This window comes from Protomyctophum bolini (genome assembly GCF_963924005.1).
Source record: "Protomyctophum bolini genome assembly, chromosome: 11".
Taxonomy (NCBI): domain Eukaryota; kingdom Metazoa; phylum Chordata; class Actinopteri; order Myctophiformes; family Myctophidae; genus Protomyctophum; species Protomyctophum bolini.
In genome coordinates, this window is record NC_137872.1 from 34,282,654 (window position 1) to 34,304,424 (window position 21,771).

The 21,771-nt window shown below is 45.3% G+C and overlaps 1 protein-coding gene across 1 annotated transcript in view; it reads right to left on the reverse strand.

Annotated features, from left to right (window-relative positions):
- shank1 (SH3 and multiple ankyrin repeat domains 1) overlaps positions 1 to 21,771 on the reverse strand; it is a 106,406-nt gene that overhangs the window by 30,590 nt on the left and 54,045 nt on the right. Inside the window, exons 7-18 of the mRNA XM_080776676.1 lie at positions 20,960 to 21,031; positions 20,333 to 20,441; positions 18,836 to 18,990; positions 18,211 to 18,378; positions 16,407 to 16,523; positions 15,934 to 16,011; positions 15,406 to 15,472; positions 11,999 to 12,171; positions 11,248 to 11,381; positions 10,633 to 10,787; positions 9,963 to 10,073; positions 9,304 to 9,379 (exon numbers count right to left, since the gene is read on the reverse strand). Coding sequence (XP_080632802.1) covers positions 9,304 to 9,379; positions 9,963 to 10,073; positions 10,633 to 10,787; positions 11,248 to 11,381; positions 11,999 to 12,171; positions 15,406 to 15,472; positions 15,934 to 16,011; positions 16,407 to 16,523; positions 18,211 to 18,378; positions 18,836 to 18,990; positions 20,333 to 20,441; positions 20,960 to 21,031 — 1,415 coding nt within the window. The remainder of the gene's footprint in view (positions 1 to 9,303; positions 9,380 to 9,962; positions 10,074 to 10,632; positions 10,788 to 11,247; positions 11,382 to 11,998; positions 12,172 to 15,405; positions 15,473 to 15,933; positions 16,012 to 16,406; positions 16,524 to 18,210; positions 18,379 to 18,835; positions 18,991 to 20,332; positions 20,442 to 20,959; positions 21,032 to 21,771) is intronic.

Sequence of the window (21,771 nt, forward strand, 5' to 3'; positions counted from 1 at the left end):
GTTAAAGTAATTTAATGCAATCAAATAGGACTTTTCTTTTAGCCAGCTAGCTAAAGCTAGCCCCTCCCCTAGCCCCTCCTATAGACAACTAGCCCCTCCCCTAGCCCCTCCTATAGACAGCTAGCCCCTCCCCTAGCCCCTCCTATAGACAGCTAGCCCCTCCTATAGACAGCTAGCCCCTCCCCTAGCCCCTCCTATAGACAGCTAGACCCTCCCCTAGGCCCTCCTATAGACAGCTAGCCCCTCCCCTAGCCCCTCCTATAGACAGCTAGCCCCTCCCCTAGCCCCTCCATTGACAATGAAAGGATACTTCACGTCATGTGGACGAGAAAATACACTTTTCACAACAATTCAGGTGTCATCTTACATTTCATATATATTGTATAACTATATGAATATAAGAGCGCCCCTCACTTCACACAGGTGTGATGTTTTTTTTAGGACAGTCTCTACACACTACTAGTTACGTTGTGCCTTAAACGGTGGTGGTGCAACACACTTTAGTAAGCCACTAGTTACAAACTAACTAGTAGTTAGTGAGCCTCTAGTAAGGACTTTACTCCCTAACTTAGGACAGAACTTACGTTCTGGTGGTGCAACCCACTACTGTTCTGGTGTTGCCTGTCTGTGTTTATTTCTCTCCATGAATATGCCCAAATATGGAGGAATGATGTCATATATCCAATTGGCCACTCATTGTGTGAAATCATTAGCTATCGTACAATATGACGTAATCATGCAATGACATCACAACCATATCATTGTTGTTTATAAAGACACTGAACATCAGTTAGTGATTTGCAACAAGGAAACCTGAGCTGCCTTCATCCTAACAAGTTAATCCGTAAACTAGTTGTCAACACTGGCGGTGGAGCTGCTGTGTGAAATGTTTCACTGGACGATACATCTGGAAGGAGAACATAGGGAGGACCAGGCTGCTGTGGTGGTCGGACACGAGATCTACTGCTTTGGAGGAGACGTAAACCAGATGGATCACATTGAAGTACACGTCTTCAATACAGCGTCTTTATGCTGGAGGAAGTTGACCCCAGGGACCCCTGGAACAGGAGAACCTCACCTTGAGGTTCCCTCCAGGTGTACGGGCCACACAGCTGTGCTGATTGGAGACACTGTCTACCTCTGGGGAGGGAGGACTAACCCAGGTTATAATTACTGTAATGTCCTTTATGCCTTTGATGTCGACGCCCACACATGGTTCAAACCACAGGTTTCTGGGAACGTTCCAGAGGGGAGGATATACCACTCAGCCTGTGTGTTGGGGAAGGTCATGTTTATCCATGGAGGATGGGCCCAGACTAATGACATCTACAAGTTGGACACCATCTCATTGGTCTGGTCTTTAATTAACACCAGAGGAACTCCACCTCCTGCTACATACCGTAGCATTACATTACCGTCAGCAATCATCATCGGGACAAAGATGTTTGTATTTGGGGGCTATGGGGAGGGTCAGAACCACAACACCATCAGAGTGTTTGACACAGAGACCAACCAGTGGATGAGCACACCTTCTACACAGCATGGACACTATGATCATTCTGTTGCCTTTACCTACAATGGAGAGCTGTGCATTTTTGGTGGTGGCTGGAGCAATGATCTGCAGATATTCAACGCAAAAACCTTCTCCTGGAAGAAGGTTAAGCCCAAGGGGAAACTCCCACATGGGATGTGGCATATGTGCTGTTGCATGCTGGGAGATCGTGTCATCCTCTTTGGAGCAGACAACAGACCAGGTGACCTGTATGTCTTAGACTGCAGTCCTAGCCTCAAGACATTATGCAAGCTGGCAGTTATTCAGTACGGTCTGGATCAGTCTGGACTCACACACAACATCAGGTGGGAACTGGCAGCCATGACTGGCAACAGAAGCTGAGAAAATAACATAGTCCTCTAAACAAAGGGCATTAAGCAACTAGTTGACTAGTTTACTAGTAAACCCACTAGTGGACCTTGTTGGTACTACCGTACTAGTTGATTTATTTATTTATTTTGTAGGCCTCAAGATCAGGTATAATAGTATAGTTATAGTCACCAATGTACACCGTTTTACTTTTTACAAATATTTATATAAAAAAAAAAAAGTAAGTAATAAACTAGTAAAAATGACTAGAAGTGAATGCCCTAACATTCACATGTGGGGGGCCACACTAAGTGAAGGTTGGGGGCCACACTAAGTGAAGGTTGGGGGCCACACTAAGTGAAGGTTGGGGGGCCACACTAAGTGAAGGTTGGGGGCCACACTAAGTGAAGGTTGGGGGCCGCACTAAGTGAAGGTTGGGGGGCCACACTAAGTGAAGGTTGGGGGCCGCACTAAGTGAAGGTTGGGGGGCCGCACTAAGTGAAGGTTGGGGGCCACACTAAGTGAAGGTTGGGGGGGCACACTAAGTGAAGGTTGGGGGGCCACACTAAGTGAAGGTTGGGGGCCGCACTAAGTGAAGGTTGGGGGGCCACACTAAGTGAAGGTTGGGGGCCGCACTAAGTGAAGGTTGGGGGCCACACTAAGTGAAGGTTGGGGGGCACACTAAGTGAAGGTTGGGGGGCCACACTAAGTGAAGGTTGGGGGGCCACACTAAGTGAAGGTTGGGGGGCCACACTAAGTGAAGGTGGGGGGGCCACACTAAGTGAAGGTTGGGGGCCACACTAAGTGAAGGTTGGGGGCCACACTAAGTGAAGGTTGGGGGGCCACACTAAGTGAAGGTTGGGGGCCACACTAAGTGAAGGTTGGGGGGGCACACTAAGTGAAGGTTGGGGGCCACACTAAGTGAAGGTTGGGGGCCACACTAAGTGAAGGTTGGGGGGGCACACTAAGTGAAGGCTGGGGGCCACACTAAGTGAAGGCTGGGGGCCACACTAAGTGAAGGTTGGGGGCCACACTAAGTGAAGGTGGGGGGCCACAGTGGGCATTCCTGCATAACCCCCGGGTATGGTGATGATGTCACACACATACCCTCCATACTGGAGGAAAGGCGGCGATGCGAGTACTCAAAGTCATAAAAATTAGCCAACATATGTCATGCATATTTTCCAAGGCTGGGGTATATTGTTAACCCATTCTGACCTGAGATCAGATTCATACGAGGTTTCCACTGCGAACGCAGTGGACACTTACTATGAGACCTAGCAGTTCATGTCTGTGTGTGTGTCTGTCTGTCCCGCTTTTGTGCCCATATATGGCGCTGAGTGATTCGTCACCATGACTCAGCCATAACCATATAAGGAGTCCCCAAAGCAGCTATACGTCCAAAACCCAAATATGTACGAGCTGCGTTCGCTTCCCGCGTTTGCGCGTCTTACTGGTATATAGGAATAAAGGGACACAGAGAGACAGATGCAGAAATCTCCATATATGGGCATAAAAGGGACACAGACACATGGGTATGTCTGTGTACACAACGGGTACTCTGACAACGGGTATACACCGGGTATTGCATAGACGGGTGGGTCATGGATCTGTGTTCCGTTTATACATTCTTGTGGTCCTCTCCTGTCCTCCTGTATAGACCAGGTCCACCAGACGGTCATGTCTGGCGATGTACAGTACAGTGCAGGGCACAGTTTCAGCCTGATCCGAGCCTCATTGACTTCCATTGCAAAATGAAAGTTAAATGAAGGTGAAAAACATCATGTTCTAAAGGGAAGTACAAATGACAGTCTGCACAAAAACCTTCAGGGCCATTCTGTAATACACAACTGGATAAAAATAATTTAGAAAGACAGACGACTCTTGGATTTAAAGACAAACATGGACTGAGCATAATATTTAACCCGTTTTGGGGGCGGGAACCCCTTTGTGTTTTAAACATTATGTTATAATTTAGCTGTTGAAAAATAGCAGATCTACAAGCTCATAGCGCTCCACCGATAGCAGAGAAGACAATCATCCTAAAGACTCCGTTAGACAAAAGTGTATACACTGCATATTGCTTACAAATATACTGTATGGACTGAAATGATTTATAGATAAATAATTTTGACTGATTAATGCCATTAAGATGCCAAAACCACGACATGCATGGGACAGACCATGCTACCAAAACAAGGAGGTCAATCAACGAGGGACCCTGCCTTTGTATTGAATGAGAGCAGGGCAGAGAGCAACTGCCGATCACAAGAGGGAAATACACCAGAGAAATTACGTAGGCAATTTCTCAAATTAAGGCAATTGGGAAGGTGCTCGGGCACTGCCGACCAACCAATGTACAGTGCTTGTTGTGCCTGGTGCCCAGGCCTTTACAGAAAAGGCTGCGCTTAAATCAAAGTGATAAAGAGCTACAAACAACGTCTGGCTGTAATAGCCGATGTTAAGTCTAAAGTGGGGCGTGAGATCAGAATTGAGGAGGAGAGGCCTGTTAATTCACACAAACAAACAGATGACTCGTCATTAATTCCGCTGAGAAACTAACCGTGTCTCTCTCTCACTGGGCTCCATATTTCAAAAGACATAAATAAAACCATCTCTCTTTCTTTTGTCCAAGGCTCTCCATCCGTCTCTCCCTCTCTAGAGTGCCCTTCACTGTCTGACCTCCAGATGGAGACTCCACAGGGGAGAGCGGGTGATAGAGAGAAAATTAAAAAGTTACAGGGGGTTAGTGATACGGTGATGAATGGAAAGTGAGGGACGGACAGAGGGATGGAGAGAGATATATGGCCCAGAGATGTGGCAAATATAGAGGAATGAAAGAGGGACACTAGAGACTAGCTGAGATAATAGACTGAACGCTAAAGTCTCTGAAAGCAGGCCTATGTGTGAAGGCGTCACGGAGTCAGCAATGGATGGATGCCTGGCCAAACAAACACTCATGGCTCTGGGTAAGTAGCATTCCACTTGTTAATTATCCACGGTGTGTGTGTGTGTGTGTGTGTGTGTGTGTGTGTGTGTGTGTGTGTGTGTGTGTGTGTGTGTGTGTGTGTGCGCGTGCGTGCGTGCGCGCGAACAGGTCTGATTTTACACGGTAGAGTCAGCTGCTTGCATGAAATGTCACTGTTGATGAAAGGCATGTAAATAATTAATGGCATGGTATGAGACGGACAGAAAGAGAGAGACAGACAGACTAACACAGGCATACGGAGGGCAACAGAGAGGGAGTAATGGATGAACGGGAGACGTAAAAAGAGAGATGGAGTGACAGCCAGAGAGAAAGGGAGGGCGAAAGGCAGGATTGTGTGTAAATAATGCATGTGATTTATAATGTGTTTATTTCCATGTAAATAATTCTGTCTTTACGCAGACCAATAATAAACCCCGGACACTAGAATGAGTTCGCCTCAAAGCGAGTCCCTACTCTCGACGTCGTAATGCAAATGCATTACATTAAAGTGAACGACCTTATATTATATATACAAAGCTAATTAGGAGGAGTTCCACTCCAGAGTCAATACAGAAGACTTGCCACACTGTGTCCACACAGACAGCGCCAAGGGAGCTCAGACCATGTGCTAATGCATACCCACAGCATAGTCCAGTGGACAAATTAAATCAAATGAAAGCGAAATGAAAGCCTTTGGTTACATCTGTACACTCGCTTACACAAATGGATGAATGAATGAACACAGAGGATTTCACTGGGTATCCCTCTATATAGAAAGCCTTTTATGATTAATAACCCCCAAAATACTGACGGAGAAGAGAGACACGTCAAGAGAAAGGTTCAACACTCATTCAAGCCATGTTGTTGTTCGATTATTGAGAGACCATTGAATCTATAAGCGTCTGAAACAGTGGATATAGGACGCGTACCACGTGTGGGCTCAAATGCTCGACAGCAAGTCCCTGGTGTGATTCCTGGCCAGCCGGACCATTTGCTGCGTGTCACTTCCCCGCTCTCACTCCGTGTTTACTGTCCTGAGATCAGATTCTAAAAATGTCCCGACAGTTTTCTGAAAAAGCTATGTTTCTATGTCAGTCGTTACTTCGATTTTTCAAAAATAGCAGACCTACAAGCTCGTAGTGCGCCACTCGCTGTGAGCTTGTAGATCTGCTATTGTTCAATAGCTAAAGCATAACATAATGCTAACACCAAAAGGGGTTCCCGCCCCAAAATGGGATAATAAAGGCATAATTCACAATGGATTCTCTTGTAAGTTTGAATTTCCGGGGACGCTGGAAAGGTTCGGGAACTAATGGACTAAGTCGGGTCCAAAATATTATAAATGAAGGGTTTTGTGCCTGGGATTCTATTCTAGGAGTCTTTGTAAATATTAGCCTCTGGACAGCCTGATGGTGCAGTAGCGCTGCATATACAGTACAGTATCATTCTGTTCAAAGGGAATTGTTTCTTACTGTCTTTGTGTAGGAGAGTAGTGCGGCGAGTGCATTGCATAACACCACAACAACTGATGCGGGGGGGTTCAGAATTAGTCACCAAAAGTAACTGTCCAGGATTACACCATCACCATCGATGACAACTTCAACCCACCAATAGAAGCAGTGGTGGGAAGTAACATTTACGTATACTTACAGTAAGTATTGTACAATGTTGAGGTATTTCTAGGTTACTTGATCATTTCCAATGCATTTACTTCTACTCCACAGTCTCCAGTACATCTCGGATCCAAATGTAGTACTTTTACTCCACTACATTTATTTGAAAACTTTAGTTACTAGGTAGATTTTGATTATTATAAAAAATAAAACATGCATAAAAAAACTCAGATTGCCTGGGGTTATTTAATCCATTAACTCATAGCGCCCAATCGATTTATAGCAACGCAGCACTTTTACAGACGGACCGGAAGTTATACCGGATGTGGCTGGAGCAGCTAAATGTAGCCAAAACACTCTAACGCCGATCGACAACAAACGGGAGGCATGATTAAATCTTACGCGACTAGCGACAGTGGGAGGCCGTTTGAACACAGGATCTTTTCTTATAAGAATTGGACGGGATGATTTAGATCGCGAGTTAATTAACGTTTTAAGATTTCCATTGTCGTCGGCTAAAGGGGGGGGGGGACATTTTCGATGACGTGCCACTGTTGCGCAACATCGAGGATAGCGCGACAGACAGACGCTCCTATAGGCTGTGGAGCGATGCGATCGGTTTTCATATCAATAAACTTGGATAAAACTTCGTCCTGGGCGCTGGGTGTTATTAATAGAAAGGACGGTGAACTTCGTCCTGGGCGATTGGGGTGTTATTAACCACTCCAGCCCTATATACATTTCGGCTATTTAAAAATAGCCGATCTGCTATTTTCAAAAGATTTTTTATACATTTGCACACTTGGAAAAAGAACCACCGCTCATCCGCTGAAAAAACTGATATTTTTCTCATACATTTGCACACTTGAAATGGGACATTTAGCATACTGTAACTAGTACTGTTACTTTAGGTACTTTAAGTACCTAAAGATGCCAATACCTTTGTACTTTTAGTAAAGAAAATTTAGAATTCCTGACTTTTACTTGTAATGGAGTATTTCTACATTGCAGTATTGATACTTTAAGTAAAAATGTGAGCCACAGTTGGGGTGAAAGCACCCCATTGTTACACATCTGTAACTTATTCTAGCACAGTGATTCTTGACCTGTGGCTCCAGAGCCTGGTGGCACGTGAGGATATTGTTAAGTGGGCTCCCAAATAATCGTGAAAACTCAAAAAAAGAATATAACAAAATATTTGTTAAAATAATGTCACCTTAATTATATTTACAATTTTGAGTTTTCATTGAGATCATCGATAAATGCGCACATAGTGATAGTTCCACCAATCCAATCCGGAATTTTTGCAGAGAAAAATAATTTCTCTGCAAACGCACAATTGCAGTGTTAAAGTACAGTAGTCACGAATGCTTTCGAGATTTTCAAGTGGGCCCTGATCCATAAGAGCCTCACCTTCAATGTGACTGTACAATATTAAATTGGCCATTACCCAGGAAAATGTATCACACATTCCTACTTTGGTACAGAAGATCTCTTGCACAGTTGAAATGTCAAGCGCTTGCATTGGCGCGACAAACCTGCCAGCATTAGGTGGTAAAAGTCCCTTTTACTACGATGTTCACTGCATGAATCACTCACCGGATATCAAATCAAACGAGTCCAGAGCAGTACCACAACATATGAATCACCGTGCCAAGCACATGAATCACCTAGCCCAGGACATGTGGTATTTCGAGAAGGAATCCCGTGTAGCGCACACACACACACACACGCACGCACGCGCGCACACACACACACACACACACGCGCACGCGCACGCACACACACACACACACACACACACACACACACACACACACACACACACACACACACACACACACACACACACACACACACACACACACACACACACACACACACACACACACACACACACACACACACACACACACACACACACACGTCATTTCATTTTAAGCTTACGGTGGCTGTAGTCTAAAAATGACAAAAAGCCGGCTGGTGACAGGATGATATCTAGTTCTGATCCGGCATACAGCTGGGAAACTGTGAGTGATTCCTTGCCCTCCCTCAAAGGCTGCCACTGATGCTCCCAGGAGCAGGACATTGAACCACCGACTGATCCAGGACCAGGAGAACTGCTCACTGGCCACTACGGCCACAATGAACCACTTGGTTTTTGAAAATGAATGATTTCTTCTTTCTTCTTTGCCTATATAGAGCGTCGCAGTCCCGCCCCCCTTTCAGAACAACGAGTGGCCCGGGAAATGATTCTCCATTCATTTTCTCCATAGGCTTTTCAAAAAAGTATTTCTATAAAGACGGTTACGCCGCGGACAAAGCCAACTCGGATCGTGACATAATCATGACAATAGTTACAATGTTTTGGGCCGATCAAATAATTAGTAAGAAGAAAAACAAAACAAATAGTGTTGTATCCTGCCTTTATTTTTCTTCTTTCAAATGATTTGATCGGCACAAAATAATGTGTTTGTTGTCACGATTTGTCACGATCCGAGTTGGCCGTGTCCGCGGCGTAACAGTCTTTATATAAATACTTTTTGAAAAGCCTACGGAGAAAATGAACGGAGAATCATTTCCTGGGCCACTCGTCGTTCTGAAAGGGGGCGGGACAGCGACGCTCTATAATGACATGCCCGAAACCGGGGTGCCGGTGTGAAAGTGGTTAATAAGGAGACGCCCATGCTCCCAGGTAGGTGCGAACTAAGGTATGTGTGAACTATTCTATAACGTGAAGCAGCACGCTGCTGAAGGAAATCATGTAAAACGTCTGCAAGTAGGGATCTCTGCGGATCTCTGTGGAAACGCAACAACAACAGTGGTGGCTGAATGCAGTAAAGCGACGGTGTCACTCTTACCTGGGCGCGTCAAAGCTGTCGTAAGATCCCACAGTGTAATGGCGAAACAATCTCTTGGCTCTCTCCCCGCGGCTCTCTGAAAACACAGCACCAGAGAGACATCAGCCGGTTACAATAAAGACTATGTTTTGATTGATTGATTGATTGAATACTTTAATAGCAGCTTTGTTAACAATACAGTCAAGGTTGTAGAGTCAAAGGTTATTCTTGTTTCCTTCATGGTCCATGCTCAGTCTAGATACCTTTAGGGCAGGCTAATACTGTCAGGTTGCTAATCCGGTGCTATAAGACTCTATAGTGTATAGTCTATCAGTGTGGTGACATTCATTCACGCCGGGCTATGCAGACAGAATATGTTACACCCGGCATCCAGCGAGTCTTGGTCAGACTGTCTTTATAGACGCTATAGTGGCACTACTAGAGCAACGTTCGGGCAGACGAGTCGTTAAGTTTCAACTCTCCCCCAGAAATGTTATATAGTATATAGTCTTCTCCTTGGTTCTGAAAAAGTGTGGTCAGGACCAATGAGGTAGGATGTGTCAATGTGATGTGATGGGGCGTGTGTGTGTGTGTGTGTGTGTGTGTGTGTGTGTGTGTGTGTGTGTGTGTGTGTGTGTGTGTGTGTGTGTGTGTGTGCGTGCGTGCATGCGTGCGCTCACCTGATCGACTGTCCTGACGAGGTGCCACTTCCTCCACACATTCGGAGGGGAACCAACCGGTTCGTCCCCTCACTGTCCCCTCCCAGAAGCCGCCCTCGCCCACACTCAGCACTGCGGGGGGGGGGGGCAGAGGAGAGTCGCACGGTCAGTGAATGACGCACACAGTCGCCATAGAGAACAACACAGCAAGAAATGACACAGAAAACAAAGAAACGTACAAGAAAATAAGACAAATAATAATGTGGACACCACGCACTCAAACGGACTAGACAAACATGCAAACCCCCTCTACATACTCACCAAGGCATACATACCTGGAGACACCTTAGACTCACTCACAAACACACACATATTCATACCTGCAGACATTGAATACAAACACATATAGGGACCTTACACTCACATCGGGACATGTCCATTTTGCAGACTTGATACACTCACAGATGAAGACACTCAGTGGACACTGGGGCCAGGACGTGAGCCCAGCTGGTCAGTAATGACCTGACATTGACCGAGTTTACTCGCTGGACTGGCAGCGAGGCAAGACAAGACACCTTTAATTCATATTAGAGACAAAATATATGCTCCTACACACACACACACACACACACACACAGACACACACACACGCGCGTGCGCGCACGTGCGGCAATGCCAGAAGCACACACACCTTTGACCCTGTCGCCCTTGTTGAAGCTGATCTGCTGGTCTCCCTGGGCGGAGTGCGAGCGAGTAGCCACGAAAATGCGCCCGGGCACGGCGCTGTACAGGCGCCTCCGCTGGCCTGCTTGCGCCGGTGCAGCGGGCGGGTTTACAGGGGCGGGTCTGAGGGGGGCATGACATAATAAGATCATCAGCTATTGTCGTATACGACCGGCGAAAATAACACCCCAAAAAAGATGTACGACTGCAGATACTGTTTTATTGAAACAATATACAATATATGCTATTTGCAACTGCTTTTATGCGTATTATTACTGTTTATTTTTTATCTACTAGTACTATTTTGTTCACACCGTTAGTGAGTACAATATTTCAATGCCTGCAATGTCGCCACGGCTGAATTGTATTTTCAGTGAGCGACACATGATATAAATGAGGGTAAGTTTGAATTATACCAGCCTCAAAGACATTGATCTACTCTACTCTACTGTATAAAAGGGCCCGTGACACCAGCTAATGTGAACTGATTATTCACTATAGCCAACAGTTGAGAGGCTCCATCTCTCCTCATGGGATCACGCTCCTCGCCGATCATCTTTAATGTTCTCTTTCTGCTACTTACGCGGCTTGCCTCCTACTCTGCCGGCTCCTGTCCTCCTTGTCCCCTCCACCCGCTCTCCCTCGGGAGGGAGAGCGGGTCCGCGCCCCTCGGGGGCTACTGGAGCTGCGCAGGGTACCCTGGGTGTGCTTGAAACCCTGTGGACGTTGAGCAGAGAGAGGGAGGGAGAAAGTAAAGGGAGAGATATTAGAGAGGGTGTAAACTAAGAGAGTGTGAGAGGGAGGGTGACTGATTTAAGCAGTCACACACCTGGCCTGAGTCAAACTAGAACTGGACTCAGAGCTGGGTGTGGCTGCGCACCTGTTGTGCCTTGATCAAGTCCATGCACAACAGGTGCGCAGCCACACCCAGCTCTGAGTCCAGTTCTAGTTTGACTCAGGCCAGGTGTGACTGCTTAAATCAGTCACCCTCCATCTCACAGAGAGGATGGGGAAAGAAGAAGAAGAAGAGAGAACATGTCTAGCCCATTTTTGGCGGGAACCCCTTTTTTGGTGTTTACGGTATATGCTATGCTTTAGCTATTGAAAAATAGTAGATCTACAAGCTCATAGAGTGGCGCGCTACGAGCTTGTATAGGTCTGCTATTTTTGAAAAATCGAAGAACGACATGGGATTTTTCAGAAAACTGTCGGGATGTATAGAAGACATTTTTAGAATCTGATCTCAGGTCAGAATGGGCTGGACGTGTTCCATTCAGTAGAGTGTATCGTATAGGCTGCTGGCTGACAGAGGAGTGTCCTAGTCTATACAGTACCTGCACAGAGACAATGTTGGAGCCCGGGGCATTGGGCGCTGCCATCCACTCGGGTAGATTCATGCTGTTGTCACTGTTGGCCCGCAGGAAGGGGTGAGGGTGTGGCAGGGCCAGGTTCCGTGCAGCCGACTCCCGCCTCTGAGGAGCATACTTTGGTGATTCCACAAAGGGCACTGGGAGAGGAGGGGGAGGGGAGGAGAGAGAGGTGGTACAGATAAGACGTTCAAAATGACATTTGGAGACGGTTTGAAGTGAAAGGTTTCTATGGAGGACACAAGCAGTGGTGGTAAGTAACTAATTGAGTATAAACAAATACATTTACTTAAGTGCTGTACCAATACCAATACTTTCAGACTTTTACTTAGTAACGGAGTAGTTCTGTATACATTGCAGTATTGATGCTTTTACTTAAGTACATTTTGATACCAATACTTTGTACTTTTACTCAAGTACATTTTGAATTCCGGACTTTTACTTAGTAGTAACAGAGTAGTTCTACATTGCAGTATTGATGCTTTTACTTAAGTAGAAAAGGCGAGTACTTTTGCCACCACTGGATATAATATATTGTAACGTGTGTAGGCTACAGGTTTTGGTTTTTCTTTTTTTTTCTCCTCCTCATTTAGACACTGCCGACTCCCCCTGCAACAGAGGTCCCAGTACAGTACAGTACAGTACAGTACAGTACAGTACAGTACAGTACAGTACAGTACAGTACAGTGGCAACAACAGTGTGTAGGCTATTCCTAAAGCCAACAGTAGGCTAATTCAAATCAACAAGGCAGGCGCGCCGGCGGAGAGGACTTGAGGCTGCGAAAGTCTAATCAGAGGTTAATGCGTTGGTCTATTGCATCGCAAGGATTTCAATCTGGAGATTTGCCACAGAAAAGGTATACTGAGAAATGTAATGGCCGATGCATTATCAAGAGGATTTTAAGTGGGTTAACCTTGCGATGGATTGAGCACTATAGGGGAGTGCTACATTCTGGGGAAGGGGGGGTCGTATTCTGTGATATGATTTTGGTCCTCATGGGATGAAGTGGTGTCTGTGTTGCAACGTGCCAGATGTAGATGACACCGTTGAGTGTGGGCGTGACTGGGAATGGATGCAGAACAGGTGTGGCCTGCCATCCATTGGAGGGGAGACTTTCGGGGCGGGCAGCGATTGGTGGGGAACAGTCCTACAGCCATTCGGAGTGGCTAATGATGTTGGCCATTCTCTATATAAGAGAGGAGCAGAGGAGAGTGCAGCACGCAGGGGGACAGACCTGTCCTCCTCGGCTCCCAACCGGCCATCGCCCGTATTTAGTTACTGTATGTTTAGTTAATATGATTTTGTTTGCTTTGCTGCCTGATTTGAGTTCTGTTTCCTTTAAGTTCTGTGTATGTTAAGGAGGTAAGCTCTTGTATTTTGTTTTCGTTAGGTAAGGTATTATTTCGGTTTAGTTATTTTTGATGGTTCCCAACCTGGTGTACCTCTGGGGGTGTACTTACTTAAGCAGCTGCAGAGGCTACATGGAAAGATTGGGGATTTTCTTTTACAATATATTCCCAAAATGATATTGAAAATATAAATATGACAGTACATCCATTTCAAAAGACCTTTGCTAAAATGGTATTTGTGGAACGCCACAACTAGTTCCCCCTGCAGTTGTCAATGTCACCTATTACGCTATGTGAGGAGGTCACAATTAGGCATGTTGAAACCAATAAATCCTTTTTGTCAAATCTGCACCCAACCAACCAGTGCAAGCAAACATGGATAAATGGCTCAGAAGTGCAGTTGCTGTTGCTCTCGTTCTCCCTGCAGCCTTAGTTTTGGCTGAAACTACGATTGACAAGAAAGCAGCCAATGTGCTAAACTATACGATAGTTCCATTATCAAACCACACAGCGACCCGTCACATCCATGACATGTCCATTAATATTGTTGGATAGTAATGGAACTAATTTAAGAGAATTGTCAAAACGCATGAGTGAGGGGGTACTTCTACTTTCAGCATGGCAAAATGCAACAGACAAAAAAGCTTGCCGAACCATGCACTGCTCTAAACAGACTGGTTACAAGCGGGGCACGGTATTATCTGTGATCTTGATGCGTTTTCCCTGTACGGAATTTGCTTTTGCTATGGATTTCGGAGAGCCTGTATATGCTTCATGCACCAAGAAACAGCAGAACATGCCAATTTGTTCAATTCAGTTGCTTGCCTATGTTAATATAATAACATTATTGTTTATAGAGCCCTTTCAGGGCACTTTGCATGAAATCAAAATGATCATTTCGATTAGTCATGAATGCATTTCCTTGCATTGAACGCTTTTATTGCATTAAACGGATATTACGTACATTAAACAGCATTACAAGCATCACACTAAAACTATGACTAAATATATTGACAATTTAGTCAACAAATAAAAACTAGACTGTTTAAATGTTAACGAGGGACTACAGTGGAGAAGAGATCCAGTAGAACAATATTATTTCATGCTTGGTTGTACGCTGAAAATAGAAGATCTACAAGCTATTAGCGGCTATTTTCAGAAAGTGTCAAATCAGCCATCAAGGCCCGCCAAAATACATTTTAGTCGACTAAATCAACTGTAGATTTAGTTGACAAAAATCTCGTGAAAACTAGGCTAACATTAATCATTCCCGGTGAGTAAAATGTGACTAAATGAATACTATGCAAGAGACTTGTGACTGAAACTAAAATCAAAATGTGCCGTCAACAACAACACTATACCGCAGACCCCCTCCTATACTGTAGCTGACCAGCCAGTAGAGTCACTACAGTGGAGCGACAAGGACACAATGTGCTGGCAGCTTCAAACCAGCAAACACTGGCAATCCTGTTTGTTGGCAGTGGAGGAGAAAAGTACTCCCATTGTCGAGAGGTGCCAGCCACCAGTAAAAGTACAAACGTATTGGCATCAAAATGTACATAAATGTACCAAAAGTAGAAAGTGCTCATTATAAGCAGAATGTCCCATTTCAAGTTTTTCAAATGTATAAAAAATTTATTTTGGTAAAAAAAAAAAAAGATCTACAAGCTCACAATGTGTCCCGTCGCGACGCATTGTGAGCTTGTAGATCGGCAAAGGATCAAAATCTACAAAGTAACTACCAGGCCAGTAGTAACTAAAGTTTAGAAATAAATGTAGTGGAGTAAATGTACAATGTTTGGATCTGAGATGTAGTCGAAGTAAAATTATTATTATATGATATTGGAAATACTGTACAGTACAGACACCTCAATATTGTACTAAAGTACATGTATTTACTGTAGTTACTTTACACCAACATTTGTAGGAGCACCTGACCAAGTCGAAGGCACCGCTACTGAGAAACAAACACTGTTCTATCTGTGATTCATCAAATACCCAAATATGAAGACTAGACAACTTACCAACATCTGTATCACGGTGGTTTTTGATAATCTCTCCCAGCTCAAAATGGCCAGACATCACAGCCACCTGGATACAACATACAGGCGCTTCAGTGAAACCATCGTTATGACATGTTATGACAAATGATTGAATGCACACAATGCTTTGGGCCCATGTATTTCCAACATGCACATGCGAGCACACAACCAAGTATTTTTCTACACTCTCTTTCTCTCTGACACGCACGCACACACGCACGCACGCACGCACGCACGCACGCACGCACGCACGCACGCACGCACGCACGCACGCACGCACGCACGGCTGAGACTGTCTCAGGTGGCTTTTCTGCACTGACAGACTTAATGTATTCAGATTATGGGGTTATGCACACTTCTCCCAACGGGGACCCAGTGTGCATCACAGCACAATAACGGTTTAAAGTTAAATTAGGCCCCGGCACTTTCTGCTACGTTAACTTAATAAGACACTAAACCATACAACCAACGAACACGCATAATTACCCTGGCCATGCATTGAGCAATTACCTGAAAGGGTGTCTGCCCACTATTATTCTTTGTGTCTTTATTGGCTCCCCTGTATAGTAGAATTCGTACACAGCTTTCCTGCATGAAAGAGAATGTTAAAATAATAAACGTCTAATTAAAACCCTCGTGTGAACTTTGTCTGCATGTTATGTCTATGCTTTAAATGTTATGCATGTGAATGTCAGTGCATCATGTCAATCTGCCATTCAAAATAAATCACACCAACTTAAATTGTTTGATTGAAAAATACAAATAGCCAAGTTTAATATTGGAGCAAAACATAATCATTTTTTTTATCTGATACATTTCAGACAGGGTATCCTTTCCAAAAAATGGACACATAGCACTTGTGGAATGAAAGCATATACAGTATAGCTAGCTATTATAATCTTACATATTATTGTATAATGAGGTGCTGATAGAGTCACTGTCGTGATTGTAATTGGTACTGATGATGATTTGACCACATCTACCTTGTTGTATAAAGCACAGACGTGCAAGGCAGTATTTCCAGAGGCATTCTGGGAGGTGGAGTCCGCCCCGTAGAACAGAAGATGTTCCAGATGCTGCGAGTTCCCATTCTGACATGCCTGGGGTTAACAGACCATGGTGGAGGGATGGAAGGAAGGAAGGAAGGAAGGAAGGAAGGAAGGAAGGAAAGAAAGAAAGAAAGAAAGAAAGAAAGAAAGAAAGAAAGAAAGAAAGAAAGAAAGAAAGAAAGAAAGAAAGAAAGAAAGAAAGAAAGGAGCAGAGCAGATGTAGAACACATTTGTTTGAAATAAGCGATAGAGAATGGTAATGGTGAACGATGGAGTTATTTATAAATAAAGAGAGAAATGATGCGTGTGGGAGACAGAGGATGCAGAGGAGGAAGAAAAAGAGAAGAAAAGAGATAGAGGTGGCAAGAAGAAGGGTGGCGGTTATAAATTGGCACTTGAGTTAATTAACACCACCTCCAACATGAGAGGCTGAGAAGAGAATAAAGAAAATAGAGTTCAGATACAAGACGTTATTGTTATTGCAGTATATTATGTATGCAACACACACACACACACACACACACACACACACACACACACACACACACACACACACACACACACACACACACACACACACACACAGCAACAATATACATTTGCATCAACACCCATTATCCAAGTAAGCCTATGAGTGTAAAGACCCCATTTATGTGTTTTTTTTAAAGTAAGTTCACGTTTAAGTTCAAGACTGAGTCCGACTGTGAGCCTGATTGGAACCCAGCTGCGAGTCTTGCGTACACAAATGCTCCCAGCTTGAGGCACTCAAAAAAACAGGGATGGATGTTGCAAGACAAGTGCTATGACAAAGGAGTGGGCATGCTGCTGATGTGGTGACGATGAAGAGGAGGATGAGGTGAAGGGGGGGGGGGGGCAGAGAAAGTGGTACCTGTGAGTCTGTCGGTCTGTGCTCGCCCTCTCCGATCCTCCCTGAGATACAAGATGGATAAGAGGCAGGATGGGGGTGGGGGGGGGGGGGCCGGGGTGTGTGAGGGGGAGGGGGGAGGGGGGGGGGGAGGAGGAGTGGTGATGAGTGAGACAGGTCAAACATGGCGTGGAGAGTTATGCTTAATTTATACACCGTCGTGCGACTAAGTATAAATCAGGCTTTACTGTGGGGTTGGAGGGAGACGAGTTGCGAGTGTTTCACGACATGAATGTTTTTTGTCTTCTCGACATAGATAATACAGTAGGGGCTGACGTACATGGTACACAAATGGCTGCATATAGGAGAACACACACACATGCAATATTAACACACAGAGGTAGCCATCAAAATGTCCTCTATAGCCTCCACTTATCTTGCGGCAGTTAGTTGTTACAGTATATATCTGTCAGACAGTGCAGATTTTCTTAACCACTTTGAACCTCACGTGCCTAGTATTCGGGGGTGATGGGGGGGGGGGGCTTTTCCCAAAACAGCAGATCTACAAGCTTACAACATGATGTCGCATTGCGCGAGTGTTGAGAGCTTGTAGATCGGTGAAGACATTTGCTGTGGATGGATACAAGCGGTACAGCAGTACAGTTGGATCTCAGGTCCGTTTGACAAAGAATAGAGAAGTGGCTAATGTTCCATATCGAAGGCATAATAAGCAGTGCAGCAATAATGCAATCTAATGTGGGACTGTGATGACTAAATCTGTATTGCATTTCTCATCTTATTTGGTCAAACGTTCATGCCGAGAGAGAGAGAGAGAGAGAGAGAGAGAGAGTAGAGAGAGAGAGAGAAGCCTACCTGATGAGTCTCGTCCCAGCCGTTCTCGTCCCTTACGCCCACCTTGGCGCGGTGGTATAGCAGCGTCTCACAGCAGGAGGTGTCGCCCCCTGTCAGCACAGTGTGGTAGAGCGGCGTCAGCCCGCGGCGGTCCTTGTAGTCTGGTGACGCACCCAGAGTCAGCAGGGCCTGCAGGGAGAACACAGCAGCTTCCTCAGCACTTTGCCTCCACGTGCCCAGTTTCCCACTTTAATTGGAGTTAACTCTGTGCTCCGTGTTGTTTGCTGTAATGATCTACATTTACCACACACACACACACATTTTGGCATTACTTACCAGATATAAACCACTGTTTAACCATTCATCTGAACCAGCGTCTAGAGATTACCTCCTCACACGCTTGCACACACACACACACACACACACACACACACGCACGAACTAACGCACACATTCTTATTCAGATTCATGAACGTTCACCAAAACGGCGCTGAACATAACATAAACTGCCGTAAAGCGACCGCTCACAATTGTTTCTTTGTCAACTTCTTCTCAATGTATTTCTATTGCTTTACATTCAACTCATCGATACAGTATAAAGCACTGTGACTGACGACAACAACAACAACAACATCTTGACGTTTACCAGCAGAGCGGCGTGGGCGTGGCTGCGTACGGACTTGTGGAGCGGCGTGAGTCCGTCCTTGGCCCGGAAGTCAATGTGAGCCCCGTTCTGCGCCAGGACCCTGATGGACTCCCCCGCCCCCACCTCACACTGCACCGCCAGGGACAGGGGGGTCTCTGGATGGGGACAAACACAGCAGGGTCAGCCTTCAGAACGCACAGAACCTCTCAGACCTCCAGATAAAACTGATTGATTGATTGATTGATTGATTGATTGATTGATTGATTGATTGATTGGACAGACAGACAGACAGACAGACAGACAGACAGACAGACAGACAGACAGACAGACAGACAGACAGACAGACAGACAGACAGACAGACAGACAGACAGAGACCAGTGTGAGGAGATCCCATCATTCCCATGGCAGCCTACGTATATTACATTGGACCAATACAGTAAAACCTGTAAGTGTAAACTATGAGGAAATGGGCCTGTGGTGTGTCAGCCAAGGGCCCAATAAGGAAGAAAGCTTCCAACATTTTCACCCCAAACCACTGTGTGTCCTGTGGCTGGCCCACACCACTATAGCAGCACCAGCCTTCACTTGGTTCTTAGGTGGAGGATACGGAGCCCAATGTTGCCACCTAGTGTTAGTAAGTGGCAAGTGCACTTCACACCCCCAGTGACAGGCTGCAAGCAGTGTTTTGACACATGGTCCCGGTGTGACTGACTGGAGTCTAGGACTGGCACACAGAGCACATGCAAGCTGTAAAAGTGAGCTGTCTGCCACCTCCTGACACTACCGGGAGGAAAAGCTGCATACACAGTGAACGCCACACGCTTAGCTCTTTGACAAAGTGTTAGCACGACATAGAATGGTGTCCAGAGATAGGTGGTGTGTGTAAACGTATGTTTTCTCATGCCAATAAAGCCCTTTGAATTGAATTGAATTGTGTGGTTTTTGTATTTTGGGATAGTGTGAATAATGGAATTCATAGGTCATTACAACTCTATGGTGTACACTGTACACTGTAGACAGTAAAACCCTTAATTCATCCATTTATATAACTCTGAATTATAACCATTACGGGTTACAATATAGTTATTATGTTTCTATAATCTCAGAATTAGATTAACACTCAGGATTTTACAATGGAGGAGAAGGGACTGGTCAGCTGAATCCTAGATTATAGAGCCATAATTATGCCATGAGTGAGTCAGAGGCAGAGCAGGGCTCACCTGGAGAGTTGACCACACTGACAGAACATGGCGGGCTCTAATAACACCATAGCTTCCATGTGGATGGATTTCGGAGGAGGCCAGTGTGCGTGACGAGCGCTTTGCGAGAACAAACAGACAAACATACTTGTACAGACCCTCTTCTAGGGCGCTCGCTTCCGACACGGTCGATATGAATTAGAGACGCATTTTATGCAAAAGCCAAAACGACAACAGAAAAGCCATTGGACAGTTGACACAGCATCCGTCAGGTCAGGTCAGGTCAGTGGGCCTCACCGCCAGTATCTGCGTCCTGGTAGTTGGGATCCAGACCCTTGTCTAAGAACTTCCCCATCTTGTCCACAGAGGTGGTTTGGATGTAGTCCATGAACTTCTTGAGGCTGGCCTGCGGGAGGAGCGTGAGGAGAGAACGCGGCGTTACAGAACTCTGTCTGGGACTAAGTGTGCTATAAGTTCAGTTCAGCACAGCATGGGCTTCATCAGAGCTGCTGTATATGGCCTGCATGATGCCCTGCTGTACTGACCCTTGTTTTCAACCTGGCACATGAAAAACAAACTATACAAAATCACTTCAGGGTTTCGTTGCCCTCTGTGAGTGTGCAAATGTAACAAAATGAACCCGTGAAGTGTCCATTTTGTTACGCTGTTGTATTATAATTTGATAACTTTAACACTGAGGATCTTACCGTGTATATGGGCACACGTGTGTGCGCTCATTCTCTCTCTCTCTCCTCTCTCTCTCTCACACGCACACACACACACGCACGTGCACGCACGCGCACTCACATGTACGCACATGCTAATCACATTGCACCAATGCACTATTACTGCGTGACCTCAATCTGCAACTCACCACTGGGACAGAAACTAGAGAGATGCTGGTGGGAAAATGAGAGCGGATACCTTGGTGTGCAGTTTGGCCAGCTGTTTCTCATCTAGATTGGTCTGTTTGTAGACCCTGGTCTTGTATCGGAACTACACAGAGGAAAGAGGACAGAGACGAGACAGAAAGAGGGAACTCTTAACTGGGACAGGCATTTCATCGTATGTATCATGTATGCTCAAGTTCTTTCAACGTTTTGCGAGTGTTGGAAACTGCCCTCCTGTTTGACTGAAGGCAGGGAAAGGGCCCTTGTGCATAGAATATCATGAAGCAAGACACACACCACACAGGGTCACGAATAATATAGCCTACACAACATTAAAGGAATTCTAATGTATTCACTGGTCCTGGTTTAATGAGCAAACTGCACACAACCTCGGTAACGATATGGAGACATTAGTGAATCTACAGCTAACTCTGCAGAATTCACTTTCCCTTTTAGAAAGTGTAAAAAGAAATAATAAAAAAAGGCTACCGTATATGACATTATGCCTATAGAGCGCCGAAGTCCTGAAGTCACTGTCGGTAGAGGGCGTCAGTCCCCAGGTTCATGTATTTTTTATTTGCATTGAAATCCCCATAGGGGGATTTTAGATCTCTTCATATAAGAATAGCGTTTGAAAAATAAACCGATCATCCCGGCCTTTTCACTCATATGGATATGAAGCTGAATGAATGAATCGACTGATGAATCGACTGAAGGTGGAAATGTACAAATATACCCAAAGAGTAACAAAATAAGCGTTAGAAATGAGTCAAACAACCCAGAGACTACATTTCCGGGTAGGCGGGTGGCCGCATCTGCCTGTCGCACAACAGAAACTGAATGTTC